The 22604-nt window shown below is 36.8% G+C and overlaps 2 protein-coding genes across 2 annotated transcripts; one reads left to right on the forward strand and one right to left on the reverse strand.

Moving 5' to 3' along the window:
- Positions 1 to 10433: 10433 nt before the first annotated feature.
- Positions 10434 to 11096, reverse strand: LOC145679005 (uncharacterized). The gene has a single exon (XM_081749606.1). The coding sequence runs from the start codon at positions 11094 to 11096 to the stop codon at positions 10434 to 10436; it is 663 nt and encodes a 220-aa protein (XP_081605732.1).
- Positions 11097 to 17154: 6058 nt separating this feature from the next.
- On the forward strand, positions 17155 to 18843 carry LOC145679006 (uncharacterized). Its single transcript, XM_081749607.1, has one exon. It carries the CDS (start codon positions 17155 to 17157, stop codon positions 18841 to 18843), a length of 1689 nt encoding a protein of 562 aa, XP_081605733.1.
- Positions 18844 to 22604: the final 3761 nt, after the last annotated feature.

Below are 22604 nucleotides of genomic sequence, written 5' to 3' on the forward strand. Positions count from 1 at the left end.
ATCAGGAATGCAACAGAAGTGCAAATTGTGTACAAAGTGTGTGAGAAATGTGTAGAAACTTCCAAGGGTGCAAGTCGTGTACGTTTCTCACACGTTGTGTACACACTTCGCTTATACATGTGAAAGAAGTGATCAAAAATCGTTGCAGATTACGCGTACTAAAGTGAGTAATTTTGTTACAGTGCAGTATAACATTTCAATAATAGGGCATTGTTGACAGTTGCTATAGTATATACAGGGTGTTAATGAACTATACCGATAAACTGTAAGAGGTGATTCCTCACATTAAAATAAGAGAAAAAGTTCCTATGGACCTATGGGAAAAAGTCCATAGTTTCAGAGCTAGGGCTGTCCAAAATCGCGAAAAAGCCAAATTTCAAGAGGCTCTATTTCGAATTCCAGAAACTGTGGATGGTAGTACTTATCAGCGTAAAGTATGTCATGCATACGCAGTCCAAAAATGCACATTTCAGTAACATTCAGTGGGTGTTAAGAGTATTTCCTGCAAGGTGAAATTCCCAGACTTGCCATCAACCGAGTTTTAGATATGCTCTGACTTTATGATTGGTTCAAAGTAAGCAAACGTTAAGTCTTGACAGCAATGAACACGGAATCCTTTGGAGCGTTGTCGGAAGTGTTAAGGATCGTCAGCAGCACGGTCTGTTGTACTAGGAAAAAAGCATACTGCGATGTTTTCATTCACGCTTATAAGTAAAGAAAACGTAAAATATACCGTGACGAAATACATCGCATCACACGTTATTCCGAACACAAAAAACATGGAACTGCTGGTTCCTAACAGTTCCAATTTCCCTCCGAAGCACTGGATGTTGATTGTTGTCAAGGCTTATCTCCTGCCTACTTTGGACCCTCCTTGAAATCAGGGAATATCTCAATAATCTATTGAGAGCATATTTGAGTATTATACCCTGTACAAAATAGCCTGCACACCCAATGAAAATTGATGAAATATGCATTTTTGGATTGTGTATGCATGCCTTCCTTTACGCTGTTAAAGACCATTATCCACGGTTTCTGGAATTCGAAATAGGGCCTGTTGAAATTTAACTTTTTCGCAATTTTGGACAGCCCTAGCTCTGAAACTACATACTTTGACCCACAGATCCATATGAACTTTTTTTTCTTATTTTGGTTTGGGGAATCACCTCTTAAAATTTGTCAGTATAGTTCATTAACACCCTGTATATATATCTGTGGATATGTTTATGGGGCCATAATTAACGATATACAGTAAGGGGTTTTATGAGCAAACTGTGACTGATGAGCAGGCCTACTTTATTACTAGAAAATAGTTTGTTGATGGTATGTGATATTGGAGTTCTTTCAAATTAGTTGCATGAAAATCCTCCCACGAGGACAAAAGGGTGTACCGGATAGATTTCGAGAAGCTGATTACAAATATATCGTCTAGAAAGTTCCAACACGTAAGTTTTTTTTTTGGCGGGGTGCTGTTTCCATAATTGACAGAAAAATCGTATTTTTCGTATTTAATATGTTTTCTCCGTGTTTGGAGTGCATAATTCCGAATTTTTACGAGGGTGATAGGGTGTACCGGATAGATTTCGAGAAGCTGATTACGAATATCTCATCGAGAAAGTTCCAACACGTAAGTTTTTTTTTTTTTTTTGGCGGGGTGCTGTTTCCATAATTGACAGAAAAATCTATTTCTCGTATTTAATGTGTGTTTTCCGTGTTTGGAGTGCATAATTCTGAATTTTTATCTTAAGCCAAGAATTATTACTAGGCTATATCCCAGGAACATTCTTTTCTCTAGCTCACGACCCCCCGGAAACGTACCTCCTCCCCTTGGGTTGCAAAGATTTATTGTCGTTCCGCACTTCATACATTAAAACCTAGGCGTTATTGACGGAGAAAGGTTTCGTAATCAACTTGCGATCATTCGTTGGCTCCCTTTTGTCTAGACGACAGACAGATTGTTGAAAAAAGGCCAAGATATACACCATGTTGTCGCGTGAAACAAAGATTTCAGTTTCCAGTTGATCTTCGTGTTAGAAGGTAGTGTTACGCTGTGTCTGTGTATACTGTAGGTGAAAAATATTTCTGCGTGAAATATTGACGTTTGTGTTAAACGAACATGCCGAGAACTTGCAACAACTCGACAGATTCATTCTGCTACATATGTGGGGAAGTGATTTTCAAGGGACAAAGTAGGCCATTGTCACCGTTCCTGAAGACAGCCTACCATCTGTACTTCGGGTGTAAAATCGGCGACCAGGATCGCGTTTGGGCTCCGAAACAAAGTTGTAACTCGTGTGCGCGTACTCTCACAGGATGGTTGAAAGGTACAAATAAATCGATGCCGTTCGCCGTACCTATGGTTTGGCGCGAGCCCCGTGGTCATGTTTCAGACTGTTGCTTCTGCCTGACTAATATAAAAGGTTTCTCAAAAAAACATGAAGCATAAAATACAGTATCCTAACTTGGATTCCGCGAGGAGACCTGTGAAACATGATGTTTGTCTGCCTGTACCCGTACCACCAGACTCATACACCCTGTGCAGTGTTTCATCCGATGAAGAACCTGCAGCTTGTGAGGATGTTGCACAATCGAGTACACAGTCAGATCCCAATTACGCTCCAGTGCCTGACACACTAATGAATCACATGTGATAAGTCAGGAAGAGCTGAATGATCTGATCAGAGACTTAAACCTTCCCAAGTCTAAGGCCCTGTTGCTTGCATCACAACTTCAACAATGGAATCTACTAAACCAAGATGTTAATATATCGATGTATAGGAAAAGAGAGGTGAGCCTTGTTCCTAATTTTACAGAGGATGGTGATTTGGCGTATTGCAGTGACATTTCATCGCTTATGGGACAACTGAAGTTGAACTACAACACTGAAGATTGGAGGCTATTCGTAGATTCCTCTAGGATAAGTCTCAGGGCAGTGTTACTACACAAAGGCAATGAAAAGCCAGCCATCCCTATTGCTCATGCTGTACATATGAAAGAAACATACGAGAACATGCGAAACCTATTGCAGAAAATAAAGTACGAACAGTTCCAGTGGGATGTATGCGCTGACCTTAAGATTATTGCAATCTTCACCGGTTTACAAGGAGGCTACACAAAGCACTGCTGCTTCTTGTGTCATTGGGATAGTCGAGCCAAAGATCAGTACACCATCACAAAATGGTCGCCAAGGAAGCAACTGGTCCCAGGGGAGATGAACGTGGCTAATGAACGTCTTGTGGATCCGGAGAAAATATTTTAACCACCCCTTCATATCAAATTAAGGATCATGAAGGTCTTCGTCAAGGCAATGAACCGGGGTGGTGAAGCATTTAATCATCTCAGAAAACTATTTCCAAGACTCAGCGAGGCCAAGGTGAAAGAAGGTGTTTTTACGGGACCTCAAATCAGAGACGTTTTTAAGGATACTACATTTTCTTCTAAGCTTAATGAAGTGGAAAGTGAGGCTTGGGAGGCCTTTCGAGAAGTGTGCAGTAACTTTCTAGGGAATCATAATTCACCTGATTACAAAGACATTGTGGGCAGGTTAATTACTTCATTTCGTAACATGGGATGTAATATGTCCCTAAAGTTACTCTTCCTGCATTCCCACCTGGACTTCTTCCCTGAATTGTACAGCTTGGGGAAGGTCTCTGACGAAAACGGGGAAAGACGGTTTCACCAGCAAATAGCTGCCATGGAGAGGCGCTACAGTGGTTAATGGAGTGTGAATATGTTGGCAGACTTCTGTTGGGATGTGACAAGCGAGACACCCTGTAGTAATTACAAGAGGAGTAGGAAAATCAAGTGACACGTAAGTGTTAAACTTTAACTTTTTATGCAATTTTAACTGCATAATTTATTTTGATATTTAAATTATAACGTGCAAATTATTATGGGTTGAGAATAGTATGTTTGGGCGGATATTGAAACACCCCCTTCTCCTCCCTGAAAGCTGGCACGTCCTGGAGAAAAACGGGTTACGGATTCGAACTCAGGAGCTCGAAACCTATAGGAATCACATATTTTCTTTCGTGGGAGAGAAACAAAGTTTCATTTTGCCGACCAGTGTAATTAGTTGAGCAGAATAATAATAAGCAGCCTATTTTTCTAACGCATTATGACATTTTAGTCAGTGTTACATTATAAGAAAATGTCTATATACTGTAACTGTCAAGTAAGAATTTGTTCTTGCTTCTACATAAAGCGATTCCATACGTGTATTATTGCGTTTATAAAGTTAGAGAAGCATATCAAATTTCCAATAAAGTAACATTGTAGATATGAAAGGATATAAAGGATAATAGAAGCAGCGCTACTATTATCAACCTACAGTTCTAAACATTTCCGATGATGGGGAAATATAGGAATGAGCAATAACACTAACACTAATAATAATAATAATAATAATAATAATAATAATAATAACAATAATAATGGTGGCAGTAGTAGTTAGGAAAATTAAAAAAAAGTTTTTTTTTTTTACATATTCAGTTTCGGACCTAAAAGTAACGCGTAACTTGCGTTACTTTCGAAGTAGGGTAACAGTTACTTTTCTGGAACAAGCAACGCGTTTGTAACGCGTTACATTTTAAGGGAAAGTAAGGTAACTTCTAACTCGATATATTTTTACAAGTAATTTACCAAATACTGGAAACGGTGTGTAGTACGGTGAGTGTTAGATTCAATAACAACGTACATCATGGATTTGAGGGAGATATCCTGCTTTTCAGACATTATTTCCTTCTGAACATTTTCTTGGGGAAGAATCAGAGAAGTGAATTATTGAATTATGAAAGTTATTCCTTACACAAAATGATGTATATATATATATATATATATATATATATATATATATATATATATATATATATATTAAAATTATGAAAGAATAAAGTACACAGTTGTTTCCGAGCCAGGAACGGGATTAGGGTTGAGCGAGCGGGGCTGGGGCCTACTGAAAAATCTCGTTCACCAGAACTCGTTTCGAAATATCTCGGTAAGATTTCAAATTTACTAGTGTTTCCAAACTTCAGCGAGATGCATTAGAAAGAATGCAATACGTCAGGACGAAATCCCTACACGAAAGGTCTGTCTGTTTATAACATCTTTAGTTTAAAAGTTTGGTTATCACTTCAGAAGTGTTTCAAATTTTTGAGTAACGTACCTAGTTTGCGTAACGTACGTAGAGTAACGTACGTAGAATTATTGTTCATTATTTCCACAATTATTCCTCTAATATTAAATCTTCCCCCAAAACATGCTGGGATTCCGGCTCGCGGCATCTCTTTGATCCATACCTGTTGACCCACGTCAAATGTTGGTTGAGAATACCTCTTCTCAATCTGTTTCTTCTGGGATTTAAGTCTTTTCTGTAAATTTTGTTACACTAATTTTCGTGCTTTTTTCCCCGCTTGTATTCGCGCATCGTTCTCTATATACTCGCAGCGTATGTCAAGATCTTCTTCAAGGAACGTTCTTGGTTCACGCCCTGTCAGTAAATAATATGGCGAATATTTTGTTCCATCGTGTACTTGGGTGTTCATCGTAAATACGATACATGGGAGAATTTCATCCCAGTTGGTAAACTACTTGTCTATGTTGTGCTTCATCACCTGCTGAATCGAACCAATGGCGCGTTCAACAGCCCCAGTACCGTAATGTGCATCCGTATTAGCGAGATGTAACTTCATTCCAAATCTTTCTGCCAATTCTTCCATTATCCTTCCATTATCATACGGTTGTGCATGCAGTGGCGTTCGTCCTGTCTTCCGCTTCTGAATCTGGCAGCTAACGCACTGGCTGACCTTCTCCTGGAAGAACTTTTTCATACTTGAAAAAGATACTAATTCCAACGCTCTGTTATAACATTTAGTGTAGGAATAATGTCCTCCACCGTAAATAGAACAGTGTAAATTTCGGAACACTTGCTCCCTCAAAGCAAACGGAATGCATAAGAGGAATTTCGTTCCACTTGCCATCTTTTGAGTCCTGTACAACCTTCCTTAACCACATACCATCGCGCCTGTTTTTCGGCCTTTATTTCCGCATTCTCAGGATGTTCGATTGCATTCATTATGAGACCAAAGAACGAGTCCTTTCTTTGAAGTTCTCCAACATCTACGTCATCATCGAATGTAAATTAATTTCCAGGTCCTTCTTGTTTACTGGTAAGGCTTCCAAATCCACATCCTCTGGCGTCGGTTGAATGTCTGTGTTTCTGGACAGAACGTCGCTCGGGTTCTTCTCTCCTGGACAATGAACTGGGGTATATTGATACTGCGCCATCTCAAGACCATAACGTAATAACTTGGAAGATAACTTGGTGTTGTTTGAAGGTACTTAATGCATCGGCAGTCTGTGATTAACTCAAATTCCTTGTTATACAAGTAATAATTAAATGCCTTAAAAGCACTAACCACGGCAAGAATTTCAAGTTCAACTATGTGCCTCTTAGTTTCCTGCGGCCGTAACACCCTACTATAATATGCAATGGGTGTCCACTAGGGTGCAGCGTTTTACCACTTTTTTCCCGGAACGAAATGTAATACCTGGCAAAAGTGGCCAATCCACATGGACATTTCAGGTATAGATTTTTTTCAAATCAGATAATATCTTCTGTGAGAACTATTGCCTCAAAGTTTCAAAATTTACCTGAAAATTACAAAAAATACAAAAGTTGTTCATTAATTTTAGTTATGTTAAAGTAAACATATTTTTGGTTAAATACATGTCAGTTGCTATGAAAACTGACATTCAAGTATAAAAATGCCAGTTATATGCCCTTGGGGGGAATAGAGGTGCCTCCTCTGAGGCCAGAAAAGGGGGCAAATTCAGTACAGTTAACCGGCTGTGCAACTCCTCGCTCACCTGGCAATATAGCCTGGCCAAGTGACCCAGAGCCCACCATGTAGAGGTGGCTGCACCTAGGGCTCCTCTACTAGGCCTATCCAATCAACCAACCATATGTTGGGCCGGATGAACTGATCCGATTAGTCACTGTTAGGAAAAATTGTCACAAATTGGGACTTCGATTGAAATTTAGACGCAGCTTGCCTAGAAATTAAGGTTGACCTGATTATTCCGCCTCTATCATCACTGGCACATACTCGGGAGGCTTCTTCAGTGACAAATTCACTACCCGTTCTACTGCCACTATGTGACACGGATGGACGGTGAAGGACCATTCTGGCACAGTGTTGTCAGGAAGTGAAAGTTTGACCATGAGCTGTTTGCTTGGTACCATCCATAGAACTTACTGGTAGTACAGTTATTGAAACATCAGTGATTTCCCAAAAGATCATTGCAGTGTAATCGTTTGTCTCAAAATTCAGTCTGGGAATGATGTTATATCTAATGGAGTTATGGAGATTCCTTGCTTCGTATTCTCGAGCACTAAGAATCTTATGTAATGCATCTTGTCGGACAGCAAGTCGATCATCAATCATCATGGCGAGAAGAAATTTTCTGGGAGTGCAAAGAATGCATTCGTCTGAATGGATGAACGGATTACAGACTGGTATTCCCTTGGTAAGTATCTAGACCTTGAATGGCCTCAAAGACGTGAGAGGACCATCAGCAATGGAAGACTATGTTCTGATACGGTATTGCATAACCACACAGACTCTTAAGTATGAATGTCGCAATTTCTATTAATTTCTTGGTAGGTTTTTTGTTGCAATATACAATGTTAAAATTCTTTTTGCACTAGTCAACCAGCTAGCTTTGTTTAGTTTGCCAGGGAACATAGAAACAAGCTCTTCCGGGCATGCTCTGGAGTCAATGGCTTGAGATATCTGGAACAAGCATCTCAGGTCCTTACTGTGTTTTCTGTGCTCTTCTGGACTATGATGAGGTAAGTCACATTTTATTGGTTTGAATAGCAACACTGAAAGATTTTTCACAGTTAGATAGTTTTGAAACTATGGGACGTGTGTAAGAATAGGGGCTTGAATAAACGCCGTGAATATGCGTGAAGAGAGTTCGGAACAGCAGTTCATTAAAATGCAAGAGACAAATATCCCATTGCATTGGTTTTCCTGTTAGTTCCTCTAATTTTCGAAGAACAACTCCATTCCAAGCATGTTAGTGTATGTTCCATCACACCCAAGAACCTCAACTTTATCAAAGCCAACTCTGAGTTGGTTCATGATGTATTCGAAAGTAACTCTGGTCTCGTCATGGGCAGAGCCAGACGATGGTATCACGTGACCAACGTATTGAGAGTTACGTTCAGCCAGAAGTGATGAGTGCTCTTCTCTAACGATGCCTGTGTATGTTTTAGTGTCATCTCTTCTATAATCAAAGTATAGGATTTTAATGGGATCATCATTTCTAGAACTTTCTTTTAAATTCCGAGCAAGTTTGTTTCGCACGCCTTATTTTGTTCCTGTCTACAGTTAAAGCAGATGTTATGTCGCTAATTTTTGAGAAGTTATAATTCCAGCCTTTGAAGCTGCCTGAAGCACAGTTGTTATATGTGCCGCAGCCCTCTCGCTTACATTGTGTCTCTGAGCAATCATAACAGTTTCAGTCAAATCTACGAAAGTCGTTCCCAAAGTAATGCATCCTTTTTTTGCATGGAAACTAATTGAAATACATAACTAACAACAGCACAGCTAAACAGAGCAATATTTCAGCTACAGACTCATTTTTCCACATAGTTCCCACCATTCGTTATGCACTTTTGCCAACGATGAACTAGAGCCTGAAGTCGCGCTTGTAAAAATTGGCATTCCATGGACTGTCTTTTGGATTCCGGCTCGTAGTGATAACACCACGTATCATCTCCAGTGACGATGCTATCCAAAAAATTGTAACGTTTATCTTCATATTGGTGCAGCAGGACCCGAAGGAAAAGGCAAGGACGAAAAAAGTTGTAGAAACGCTTAATTGTACTGAATTTACCCTCTTTTCCGGCCCCAGAGGAGACACCCCTATACCCCCAAGCGCATATAACTGGCATTTTGAGACTGGAATGTCAGTTTTCATAACATCTGGCATGTATAAACCCAAAAATATGTTTACTTTAATATAACAAAAAAGTGAACAATTTTGGTATTTTTTTTGCAATTTTCAGTAAAATTTTGACTTTGATGCAATAGTTCTCACAGAAGATATTATCTGATTTGAAAAAAAATCTATACCTGAAATGTCCATGTGGATTGGCCACTTTTTCCAGGTATTACATTTCATTCCGAAGAAAAAGTGGCAAAACGACCCACCCTAGTGTCCACTCATTGTTCTCTTGCTTCTGCATCAAGACAGCTCCTATGGACTTCATCGACGCACCTGTGTATACTCTTGTTTCCAAATTGTCTCTGAATGGTGCCAACAATGGTGCACTTAGTAACGCTTCTTTTAACTTCTCAAATCCTTGTTGATGTTCTTCTGACCAAACTAATTTATGTCCTTTCCGAAGCAACGGTTGGAACACTGCCGAAATTTCCGCATAGTTTTTGCAAACTTTTCTGACAGTTAGTCAGTCCTAAAAATGATTTTAATTCTTTTGCCGACTTCGGTGGCTTACAGGCTTTAATGGCTTGAAAAACTTTCGGACTTATTGCATATCCTGCGTCACTCACGGCATGTCCCAATGCTACACCTTTTTGTTCCATAAACTGGCATTTTTCTACTGTTAATTTCAATCCATATTTTCTTAACCTTTGAAAAATAGACTTTAATACTGTCACAATTTTCTCTTGCTCATTCACGTACACAAATACATCGTCCACGTAATATGACACCGCCTCCGGACTAACGTTTGCGAACGTTATAGCCATGATTTTTGTATATACAGCTGGAGATTGGACATAATCCATCGGTAGAACTTTATAGGAGTATGCTCCTATCCCTGGTATATTGAACGCAGTGTATTGTCGTGATTCTTTTGTTATAGGAACTTGGTGGTACGCAGATTTTATATCAATGACGCTAAAATATTTATGGCCCCCATACACGTCAAAATTTGATGTATAGGCGGTAAAGACACAGAATGGAACTTGATCTTGGAATTGAGATAACGGCAATCCAAACAAGCTCTAATAGCTCCTGGCAGTTTTCTAACAAACAGCATCGGCGAATTATACGAGCTATTACTCTCTTCTATAATATTTTGTTCCAATAAAATATTTATCTGGTCTTTAACTTTCTCTCTTAAAACAATAGGTATTGGATATTGTTGTTTTCTAAATGGAACGTTTGACTCTAATTCAATCTTATGCTCTACTCCTTTAACTCTGCCTAATTCGTTTTCTTTCCACGCAAACACGTCCGCGTATTCGTAACATAGTTTCTCTATCTTATTTTTAATTTCAGGTTTTGTTTTTTGCTCCAAATTTCAACCTCGATTTCTCAAAATTTTCTCTCGCCTCAAATACCTTATCAATCTCTTCCTCAGTCAATCCTTCCTGTCTCAACTCTTTCTCACTCACATATTAATCCGCTTCGCCAATTTTCACATTTCGTGTTAACATTATTACTTTATTTGATGGATTTATAACTTGTAATTTATTATTATCTTTTGATAGCAACGCCCTAGGTATCAACACATTATATTGTTGTTCCAATTTCCTATCTGGTTCCAACAAAAACTCGTTCCCATTCCAGGAATTGACCAGATTCACCTCTACTGTTGTCCTACTTCTTGGCAAGAAACTAACCTTATGGTTTAATACCCATTTAGGTCTCAAACTCATCTTGACTCCTATAGCTGTATTATCCGATACTAATCTTGGTTCTTGATCGCTATCACATCTCATTCTAGGTTTCCGGAATCTCTGTACTATTATCTTATTATTCCCGTAATCAATTTGACAATTTTGCGTTTTTAAAAAATCATTTCCTATCAATACTCGATATGGAAAATCCTTAATTACTCTAAAAGCCAGATGAAACGTGTGATTAGCGATTTTGAACTTTACAATTGCTAACTTGTTAATCACCAAAACATTTTGCGTAATACCGCGTATTTTCGTTTGCTGGATAATTACTCTAGCACTAGGTGGTATTAGTTTCTCGTTTATAATCGAAATCTGGGATCCGCTATCTAGTAACGCTTTCACATGTCTATTTTCCACTTCTATTGGTAGATACACCATATTGTTCTCTTGGAGTACTGAGGCTATCACTTCTCTTATTCTACTATTCTTTTCCCGTGTAAATGTACCTCGACCATTTACAGTACTTTTTAGTTTAAATTCTGAGCACCTATGGGTTGATAATACGTAGTACCATTTACTTGAGCTGGTGCCACTTGCACATATCTCTGTTGACTTTGATTTTGTTGACCTTGCTCATGACAACACGTATGTTGACATCGATTCCCTCCTTGCCAAGGCACTCGCTGTGATCTACCTCTATCATTCCGCCAATAACCACCTTTGTTTCCTCGCTTATTTGAAAATCCATTATTATTGCCTCTATTGTTCCAGCCATTTCTTCTAAAGTTATTCTGACTTCTGCCACCGTTATTATTGTTCCACGTTCTATTGTTATTATTCCTATACTGATTTCTTCCATTATTTCCAAACTGTCTATTTCCTCTATTGTTTACAAAGTTCTGATTTTTCGCAGACTTATGCTCTTTACTTTCTCGTTTATCACTATCTTGCACCTTTGCTGATAACGCTAACTGGAGCTAGTCTTTTTTCTCTAATTGTGCATTTTGTGTTAAACTTTGGGGTTCCTGCTTAATCTTCGCTTCTTCTTTGTTTTTACTATCTTTCCGAAACACCGCTCTATCTCCGTATCACTATCGTCTTCTTCTACTTGCTCTCTTATCTTTTTCACTAAATCTTTAATTGTTACCTTTCCGGTTTCTCGTTTTACCCTTTTGTCTACTTTGCACTTATTTCGCTCTATCTTTTGTAAATCTTCTACGAACTTATCCAAATTCGAGTAGGCTACAGTTCCTACCTTCTCCATGTAGTAAAACTACAAACCGCTAACTATAATCCCGATTTTCTTTTTATCTGTCATATTCGAGTCCAATCTCTCGCACATCACGAGCATATCATATACATAATTTATAATTCGCTCATCTTCCTGATGTAACCTTTCCCGGATTCTTTCCACTATATCCAGGCTTACGTTTGTCCGCGTAAACTCGTCAACTATTTCCGCCTGCAATTCCTTATAAGATATATCATCCAAATTTTTCCGCTTTAAGAACAACTTGATCCACTGTCTACCAACACCTTTAAATGCATTTGGCAATAACTCTTTTCTCTTATTTTCCGCGACACCTGCTATTTGACATGCATCATCGAATTCATCAAAGAATGATATTATATCTCAATCATTCTTCAAATCAAATTTGGGAAGTTAATTTACATCCGCAAAAAGTCACATTCGATGCCATATTTGTTTTACTATTATTATCTAAATTTTCTGAATTCTTATCTTTACTATTATGTAACAAATTTTCGTCAAACTGAATAATTGACGGATAATCTTCAGAAAACGATTTCACTACCGGGTTACTTGGAAAATTAAACACCGGTCCTTTTTCTACTTCAATCTTTGGACTTGCGGGTTCCACTGCTGTATTTTGACTATCTATACTTACTTGTCTTTGTCTTTCAGGCGTTCCCAAACTGAATAAATTATTAAACTCTACTCGTATGCCTTTATTTGCTTTTTGTGCTCTAGTTAGTACTGTATTTTCATTCATTTATTTATAAACTTTTAACTTCAAAATAATTTTACTTAACCTAACTGACAGTGAGGGTGGGTGGTGATGGTTAACCTACTTTTCTTATTATGAATACTACTTTTCATTTCTTCTCGCGTGTCTAATAAACATTGACTTTATTCTAAATTAAACAACCTTAACTATTGTAATATTCCGGGATATCGAACCAAACACATTTCTACCATACAAATGATGAGTTACTATGCCTAAAAATTATGGACAAGCTGGGACTCGAACCAAAAGTGTCTCCACCATAACAATGATGTGGTAATATGCTTAAGAAAATTATAAACGCACCGGGAATCGAACCAAAAGCATCTCCACCATAACAACCTCCTCGTGTCGTGCCTATAGAATCCGGGGATGTCTGCGTTGTGAAGCAAAGAAGCAGCTTCTACCCACTGTCCGAAATGAGTAGGTCTGAGTAAATCTAGTAATTAGTGAGAGGATTATTTACCCTATTACAGAAACACTCCACTTCTTTTATAATTTCATGTATTTGAAACAATGAAAGGTGTACTAGTGTAATTGTGTTTGTACGAGCAGATATGACTTAATGCATCCAGATCACAGTACTCAGACGTCTGGAGCTTCGATCACAAGTAACGCTTACAACTGAGGTACACATACCTTTAGATGTTCAGGCTTTTGGGATGACGAATGTCCACTCCTGGGCTCCTCTCTGGACGACGTTGGTATCGGCAACTCGGCTTTAGCACAGCTAGCCGACTAAGAGCCAACCATCAATAGCTGGTCGCTAGTAAGACTCGTAACTTAAAACTGAGAGTTCTCGTATCAAACTCCAACTTCTGATCTTAACTTCTGAGGACCGACTTCTGATCCTGATTCCATCTAGATCTGGGTTTTTGTTCTCTTCTCCAGACGATGGAATTCGTCATTTCATGATTCGACGTTGATTACCTCAGCTATTGGTCAAACTTTCGTTGCAGACCGCATTACATTGTGACTGAATTCCCAGACTATCAACCTCTGGGAATCTGAATATTATGCCATATCCGAATTGTGTCTGTGTTAACAAATGGTTTCGTTACATCTTTCAGGCTTACATTCATTTTCTTAATTTCTGTTTACATCATCCTGCGAGTTAGCGTCTCGACATGATTTCATGAATATCAAAACACAACCATCTGTAACTGATTACATAAACAGACAGACAATAACAAACAATATCAATAACACGTGCCATACATATCACAATTTCATATCTTTGTAATTTCTCAAATTAGACTTGACTTTAAATTATAATTATTCCAATCACCTAATAAAAATCCTATAATCCTTTAATATGTATCTACAATATATATATATATATATATATATATATATATATATATATATATATATATATATATATATATATATATATATATATATATATATATATATATATATATATATATATATATATATATATATATATATAATTATGAAATAAAGTACACAGTTGTTTCCGAGCCAGGAACGGGATTAGGATTGAGCGAGCGGGGCTGGGGCCTACTGTAAAATCTCGTTCACCAGAACTCGTTTCGAAATAGCTCGGTAAGATTTCAAATTTACTAGTGTTTCTAAACTTCAGCGAGATGCATTAGAAAGAATGTAAAACGTCAGCACGAAATCCCTACACGAAAGGTCTGACTGTTTATAACATCTTTAATTTAAAAACTTGGTTATCACTTCAGACATTAAATTTATAATGTTTTTAATATTCACCAGTCTTGGGAAGTAACGTAACGGAAGTAACGCGCTACTTTTTAAGTAACGTTTTCTAGTAACGCGTTATATTTTTTCCAAAGTAACTGTAACAGTAACGTGTTTCAAATTTTTGAGTAACGTACCTAGTTTGCGTTACACTTCGGATGTATAACACTTCTTAAAAGCTGAAGATGATGTTGTAGAGAATTTAAAAGTAAAGTGTCTGAAGTGCCTCGGCGGGAAATATTTATCAACAACTAGAGTGTCACAATTAACGATATACAGTAAGGGGTTAATATAAATAAACTGTGTTCTGATAAGCAGGCCTACTTTGTTACTTACAAATAGTTTGTTGATGATATGTAATATTGGAGTTCTTTAGAATCACTTTGCGTATCCTAGAGTTCCGTTGATTATAGAGTTTGGAACTACTAACTTTAAAATGTATCGATTTTAGAGTTACTAGCAAGTTTTAATTCATCCCCAGTTCATGTGTTCTCATTTTATCAAAATGTTCAACAGAAACTCGGTTGCAAGTAACCGACTTGTTAAGTTAAATTACACTTTGTCAAAATCTCGGTTACTAACAACCGAATACTACTTTGCAATATGTACTTTGCTAATTTAACTGAGTGGATGACAAAATACTTTTAACCGAGAATTGAAATAAATAATGGCTTAACGCCTCATTGTACTTGACAGAAGTAACTGAGTAAGTTAGTGAAAACATTTTTGCAAATTTTCTCGGTAACTATAGTATCTTAAAAATAGGTTAAAAGAACAAAGTATGTTTTAATCAACTGCTAGTGCTTGGTTACTAGTACCACAAGATTTGTTCAAAATGGCTGTCCTAACCGAGACTTGGCTACTTTAGCCAACACTTTGTCAAGCGAAAAGTTTCTGTTTAGTTATGTTTCTTTTTTTCATTCAATCTTTTCTCCGATCTTCCTTTTATGAAGAAAAGTATTAAATAAGGATCCTTCGCCAGTAGTAGAAGAATAGTCGAGATGTTATAGGCGCTGGTCAAATAATCCTGAGATGAAACTCGAACAACTACATCCTACACTATTTTGACAAAAGAAAACCCAGGTTCACATAATGAAGATGCCGGGTGTTCTCTTTATTTGAACTTGAATCAGCAAAGCATTCTACACATTGTCTTGTGAATAATAATCCACTTTTGTAATCGATGGTATTCTAAGATTCTTTTAATTAAATTCATTGTTACATGCACTCATAAAATTAGTTTATAGGAGTCTTCAATAATTAAATTTGACATATCACCATTTATTTTGTGCGACTTGTAAAAATGAAAGAAGTTCTCGTAATATTAAAATAATTGAGACCGTTTACAATGATTTCATAGATTATTATTATTATTATTATTATTATTATTATTATTATTATTATTATTATTATTATTATTATTATTATTATTATTCGAAGTTATTCATAATTCTCTTCCGGAATATCTCCCTCCATAGAGGCCAACAGCATTGCTGTTCCTGACCAATCAGCGTGAAGTTATTGTTTGCAACATTATAAAAGAATTTTCACTTTCATTACCTAAAATTGATCAATCATCGGCTTTTGACAGAGACAATCATTCAAATCTTTTTTTTTAAATTTAAAATGCATTTGGGTTTTGCCTTATTTCATTATTATTATTATTTTATTGATTGATAGACGAATTGGGAGTTAATGCAGACGTCAACGGCGAGACTAACTAATTTCTTTAAACGATTTGTTATTTGTATAGTATAAACAATTGAACAATAGTGGAACAAGGTCACTGGTTCTTGTGTCTAGTCTTCCGGTAACAGAATATTTTGAACTACTTACTTTAGTACCGACATGTTGCTGTCGCTTACACATTGTTTAGTCAATATAATGCATTAAAGCCATTTAGAAGTAATTACTTCCTTTCTTTAGCAATGAAGTTATTCTTAGAAGCTTTTTAAACTCAAGTAACAAGAAAATATATATAGGAAGAACATTTAGATATTTTATAGCTATCAATATTTCTGCATAAATGACTATTATTAATGGAAAATGCAATGATAAATTTATTTTCCGACCTTGTTTTCTAGAAAACAAAATATTCAGCAATAAAGCATTTCGCGTTACGGATGTTCAGAGACTTCCGATTAAGTATACACACAATTTCGTGAAGCATACTAAAATGCTTCACTACGATAACTAAACGAAAAGGTGATTTGAATAACATACTTCAACTCTTGTACTTCCACTGGTATAGCGAAATAGTGTTTATATGAGTGGTGTCTCATTTCCATAGAAAGAATGCATTATTCACACCTTGGATACGAAATTGAATAACGTCAACTATTACGAAATATTGAAATTTGAAATACAGTAAATATTTCAAAATATTTAAAATTACATCAGTTGTTCATCCTCTGTAATAAGAGTTGTCAGCATTATTGTTTCTTGTCGTTAAAAATATGTAAACAGTGAATTTGCGAAAAAAAAGATAGGAAGCTTCAGTAGTTCGGAAGTTAGAGGTGTGACTTCAAACAAAACATTCAATCATAACAAATATTCTCCTGCTGAGCGTAATGTATATCAACAATCTTTTGCTGCTAAAACACAGGGCCAAAGCGGAACGTAACTCAGTAAATTTAGGTTTTGATAGTGTGTATTTTACGAGAGCAATGACATTAATTTGCTCAATGTTTTGCCGAACAAATAATCAATTAAGCTTAGTTATTACCTCTAATATAACAAACGAAATGCCTTTTGATCTTGAACACGTAACTCGATACTGCCAGACACCCGTCACAATTCAGAATGTTGCATTTTCGGGAAATAGTGTGGCTCCAAGTGATTGGTGTTACAACCAAGTAATTGCTGAAAGTGAATGTTTAGTATTTCTCGTCAACAACAAAGAATCAATTAGTAAATATATAAATTTAATAGTGCGACTTCCTTATTGGAACTCAAGAGCAAACATACTGGTGTTACTTAGCACTTCAGTGGCAAATTTATATGAATTGCAAGACATTTTCAGTGTATTCTGGAAGAAGAAGGTGTTAAATGTGGAAGTTATTGCCAGACAAGACCACTGTCGTGAGGATACAAATATTATGTATGCATACCGTTGTCTTAATTTCTACTCATACAATCCATTTGTTTGGAGTGGAGATAAAGCAATATTAAGCCACAGTGAACTACAAATAATAGGTAGGCATGTGCAAAACACGTCATATTTATTCCAAGACAGAACTCGGAATGTGATGAGACATCCTCTTATAATTGTACACTATGATGTGGAAAGTGAAAAGTCCATTATTGAAAATAATGATGGGAGTATAAAACTGTTGGATAAAATCTTGGAGATTGTAGCAATTCAGATGAACTTTACACCAACGCTAGTTGCACAACAACGAGGAAAACTAAATCACAAATATGACTTTCCAACAGTGTATACAGTCCTTAGAACAGAAGCTGATATTAGTTCCTCTCCCTTGCCTATTATAACGGATCTGTATGAAAATCTTGTATTTATTAGTTTACCATGTTTTTCTCACTTCACATTCATCACTCCACAAGAAAAACCTATTCCTCAATGGATGCATGTGATTCTTCCTTTCAGAAGTCATGTGTGGATATTACTCGCCATCTCCTTTATTTCCATCGTATGCGTTGAACATGTGTTTCAAAATGATGATTTCACACAAACGAAGGTAAGAAGAGTTGGAGAAACATTGTTGTTTGTGTTGTCTATTGTTCTTCAAGTATCTGTACACAGACAACCAATTGGAAATTTTCCAAGAATAATATTTCTACTTTCTGTAATACTATTTTTGATCTTAGGTTCCTTATACCAAAGCTCGATTACAAGCTTTATGATTAACCCTCAATACTACCCTGCACTAAATACTCGAGAAGATGTGGCAAACTCGGATCTTCCAGTTGAGATATTCAAGCATTATGCTGATATTATTACAGATTCTTCAGATCCAAATCTCAAAAAGATCTCATTAAGAGCAAAGACAATAGAGAACGGAATGGAATCATTGAAATTGCTTGCTCTTAGACAAGATAGAATTCTAATTGATGTACGAACAGTTGCTGATATAATCAGTAAAGATTATACACCTAATTCTGGAATTCCCATATATCATGTCTCTAATGATTATCTTGGTTTTCTATGTGTAAGTTATCCTCTTCCTAAGAACTCTCCTTATCTGCCCAGAATGAAAACTATCATTACCAGATTAGTAGAAGGAGGTATTAGGAACAAATGGATGATAGAGGCTGATGTTGAATATGGAGGAACCCAGAGAATTAAGCACGTTACAAAGAAAGATGTTCCATTGTCACTAAACCACTTAGTCTCAGAATTTTGTTTGCTATGTTTCGGATTGTTACTCAGTTGCCTACTTTTTATTGTAGAAAGATTGTACTGCGTTGTTTGATTATAAACCTATGAATATTTAATTTGTGATCATATTACTAATATTCTAGATATTAATCCAACTAATCATATTTTTTGGATCTCTGTTTTCTTTTTATCTTAGGTGTCAACTTCTTTCTTCAAAGTTAATATTAAATAACATAATGATTTTCCTAGTCTTAATAGTGGTGGGAGCAAAACTTAATAAAAGTTTTTTATTATTACGACGTTGTACGGAGAATGTCGCTTGCACTTGCTGGAAATGTTTAAATGTTTTAAAATACTATTAGGTAAGTGATAATGGAGAGAATTTGGATTTACATAGTAGACAGTAAAATTCTAATGGTTAATTGGTAGAAGGGATCAGAAAACACTATTCACTGAATTGTAACATATTAATTCAATTATCGAGTAATGTATAATTGTAAAATTTCAAGTGTCAAGAAAGCTGCAGCCTTTCAAGATGTTATTGGTATATGGCAATATGCCACTTTGTAATGGAGAATATTACATCAATAGAAGTACTAAATACAAAGTACTTCCTGCGCGGTAAAACATTTGATAGTGAGAAAGACCTTATTTCCTGTGTCAAGCGATGTTGTAAAAGTCAATCCTCAGAATTTTGCCAAAGTGCATTTACATCATGAAACAGCTGATGGAGGCTACATTAATCAGTGTATAGCTAAATGTTCCAAGTATGTTCACAAAAAAATTCATTCTCCTCCTGCAACAAATAAAAAAAAATTAGACCACTGTACAAAACTTTTTGAACACCCTTTGTATAAGTGAGAGGATAGACGAATTTAGTGATAACTATGAAGACTGTAGCAACAATTCAGAAATAAAGTTTTTCACTATTGTAAAGTTTACCACTTTTTTCAAGCACATGTATATCTGTTTCTAATGAATAAAAATTTTCTGGAAATTTAAGTTTAGTGAATCAATTAACTTACGTGAGTAATACATCTTATCGATAGTATTGGGAGCTAGAGAAATACTATTTAGGGTAATTAACTGAATATTTGTGAACTAAAGCCATAGTCATTCGCCTCTTGTATACATGCTGTTCCTAATTCTAACTTTCGATATATCGATTTACTACTGCGCCATGATTTGTAGATTTCCACATTCCTTTCAATCGGTTGAAAATAGGAAGCACCATACTTCTGTTATAATATCTTAGGAGTAAAGGCGCATTTTTATCTCTTTAAATATTTTTTAGCAATTTATTTTGGAAATAACCATGCGACACTTATGGAAATCTTTTACGGACTTCTCTTGTATACAGAAGAGATGCATCACTTTCTTGTTCACGAACATAGGAACTCTTAGTTCTTGAACCAGTGACAATGATGTTGCAGAGGCAATTAAAGTGTTTATTTTTGTCGCGTATTTCTGTTAATACGTATTCTAATCTAAGTTCATTTCAGTTATTCTTTTCAGCTTACGTATTGGCTATTACATTATTCTAAAAGTGTACTATTGACTGTTATATCAATAATGTTCCAAATTCATAATTATGCTTTTGACAACTTCCTTATAAACATTTTATCAATTAATTTGAATATTAATATATTAAATAAGCATAAATATATTTTCTTAATTTATTTGACACATACAAAATTTATGGATATATTATTTTAAGAAATGAAAGTTAAGTTACAGACGTTGGGTTCATATAATACATAACGATTATTAAAAAAGAAATTCTAGCAATATTTCGAAGAACTTCATGGAAGTGGAAAGAAAAACTAAACCACAGCATTTTCAAATAACAATTTGCTTTTGTTCCTCTGCAGTTGGTTTATAGTTCATTCAGTTTTTTTATAAAGGTAACCAAGGAAGTTCTGTCACTCTTTTACCCACCACTTTCTAACATCGACATGTCACCTAAGACGTACCTAGAAGATCAAAAATAGCCCCCAACAGCATCGACAACTTTCTGCCAACGTTCTGGAAGACCACAGATTCCGTCATGGTAGAATTTGGTGTGCCGTGAAGAGATGAAGGTATCAAGTGCATTTTATACTTCTACTAGGGATTTCAACTGGCGTCCTGTAAGGCCATTGTTCAAGGAATGGAACAGGTGATAAACGGACGGTGCAATGTCCGGGAAGTATGGTGGATACAATAGTGTTTCCTATCCAAGGCGTAGAATGGTGTTTCGGGTCGTTCTAACCACGTGGGGTTTAGCGTTGTCCTGTAACAGGAGAATCTCTTTGAGATTCAGAAGTGCTGGTTCCAGAGTTTAGAGTTTTTCTTGAACACGGCTCAACTGATGACAGTACACAGTTGCATTGATGCTCTGACCAGCTAGTAGCAGCTTCCGGTGCACTATGCCGTGAGCAGTCCACCAAACACACAGGAGGACCGTTTTCTGGTGCAGCGCTGGTTTCCGCTGTTTTGGAACCGGTTCATGGGATGATAACCAATGATGACGGCACCGTGGAGCTTCATACATGACCCATTTCTCATCACATGTCAACACCCTGTCCAGAAATTGCTCCTTCCTCAGAGGAGACAGCAAAGAAACGTGACATGTGTCTGCTCACGTTGCTTTCTGACTCGGAGTCAAATCATGTGGGACTCATCGACCCAACTTGTAGTGGTTCCCATGCTGATGGAGATACTGTCAAATGGTTCCTCCACTCACACTGAATTGTAGTCCCAGTTCCTTACATGTCTTGTCCACTGTTCGCCTCAATATTTGCCTGAAGATATTCATTTTGTACATGCGTTAGTATTCCGGCACGTGGAGCATCTTCGAGTGTTTCGTCACCATCTTTGAATTTGGTCAACCACCACTGCACTGTCCTAATCATGACACCCTCACCAAAGGTCTGGCATATCTTCCGTCCCGCTACAGCGTCGTTTGACCCCAGTTTGAACTTGTACAGCATACACACTCTTACAACGCTCTGTGGAGGTCCCATGTTCATTCTGTCGTTACGCAAGTTCACGGCGAAACTGAACTGCCACAAACAGATAGTATGTTGGATATACCCACACCAAAAACTGACTTTTGCCTTATCTACATTCACATTCAACTCACGGTGTGAGGGCCAATTGAACACAGAACTTCACAAAAAAAAAAAAAACCTTTCTTGGCTACCTTTATACTTAGAAACCACATCTGTACTCTTTATCCGTGTGGACATAAAATTAAAGCCGCAAAAGTTTCCGTATTTTGTAGGAACTTGTATCTACAAATAAATGATATTTCTTAAACGAAACTGTGAAATTAACATTTTCGTAGCAAGCAGCCTCCATCAATAACGCGCACTGCTTCTGGATTATCAGGGGTATTCTCCAAGTGTTGAGTGAGAGCACGCGCAAGAGCCGTTTAGGTACCTTTCCGCATGAACTCACCCTCAAATAGAGATGTCGGTGTTTGAGTAAGTGCATAGACGAAATGTTTCATGAAGTTTTCCTCTCTTTCCATCACGGTAGTCAATTTCCAAAACAGAGTGAATTCTTCATGTTGGTAAGACTGCCTGTGCTCAGTTCCCGTCAGTTTAACCATTGCGTCATGTACGGCTCCAGTTTACACATGTGCAAACTGTGAATCCACGTTGCACGTACGTTTTCCGACATGCCTCGTCCATGTGTCAGCCTTCCTTAACTTTTTAGAACTCTCATCATGCATTGTTCTGTTGCAAGATCAGTTGACAATCCCTTCCAATAATCAGTCAGTCCGTTCATCATCCATGATGAAAATAAGTCATATTTGCATTTTCTTACGAAACGCATAAAAGAAACACATTAATATATATCCAAATTAAT

This window comes from Thermobia domestica, chromosome 2, assembly GCF_964235325.1.
Source record: "Thermobia domestica chromosome 2, izTheDome1.hap1.1, whole genome shotgun sequence".
Lineage (NCBI taxonomy): Eukaryota > Metazoa > Arthropoda > Insecta > Zygentoma > Lepismatidae > Thermobia > Thermobia domestica.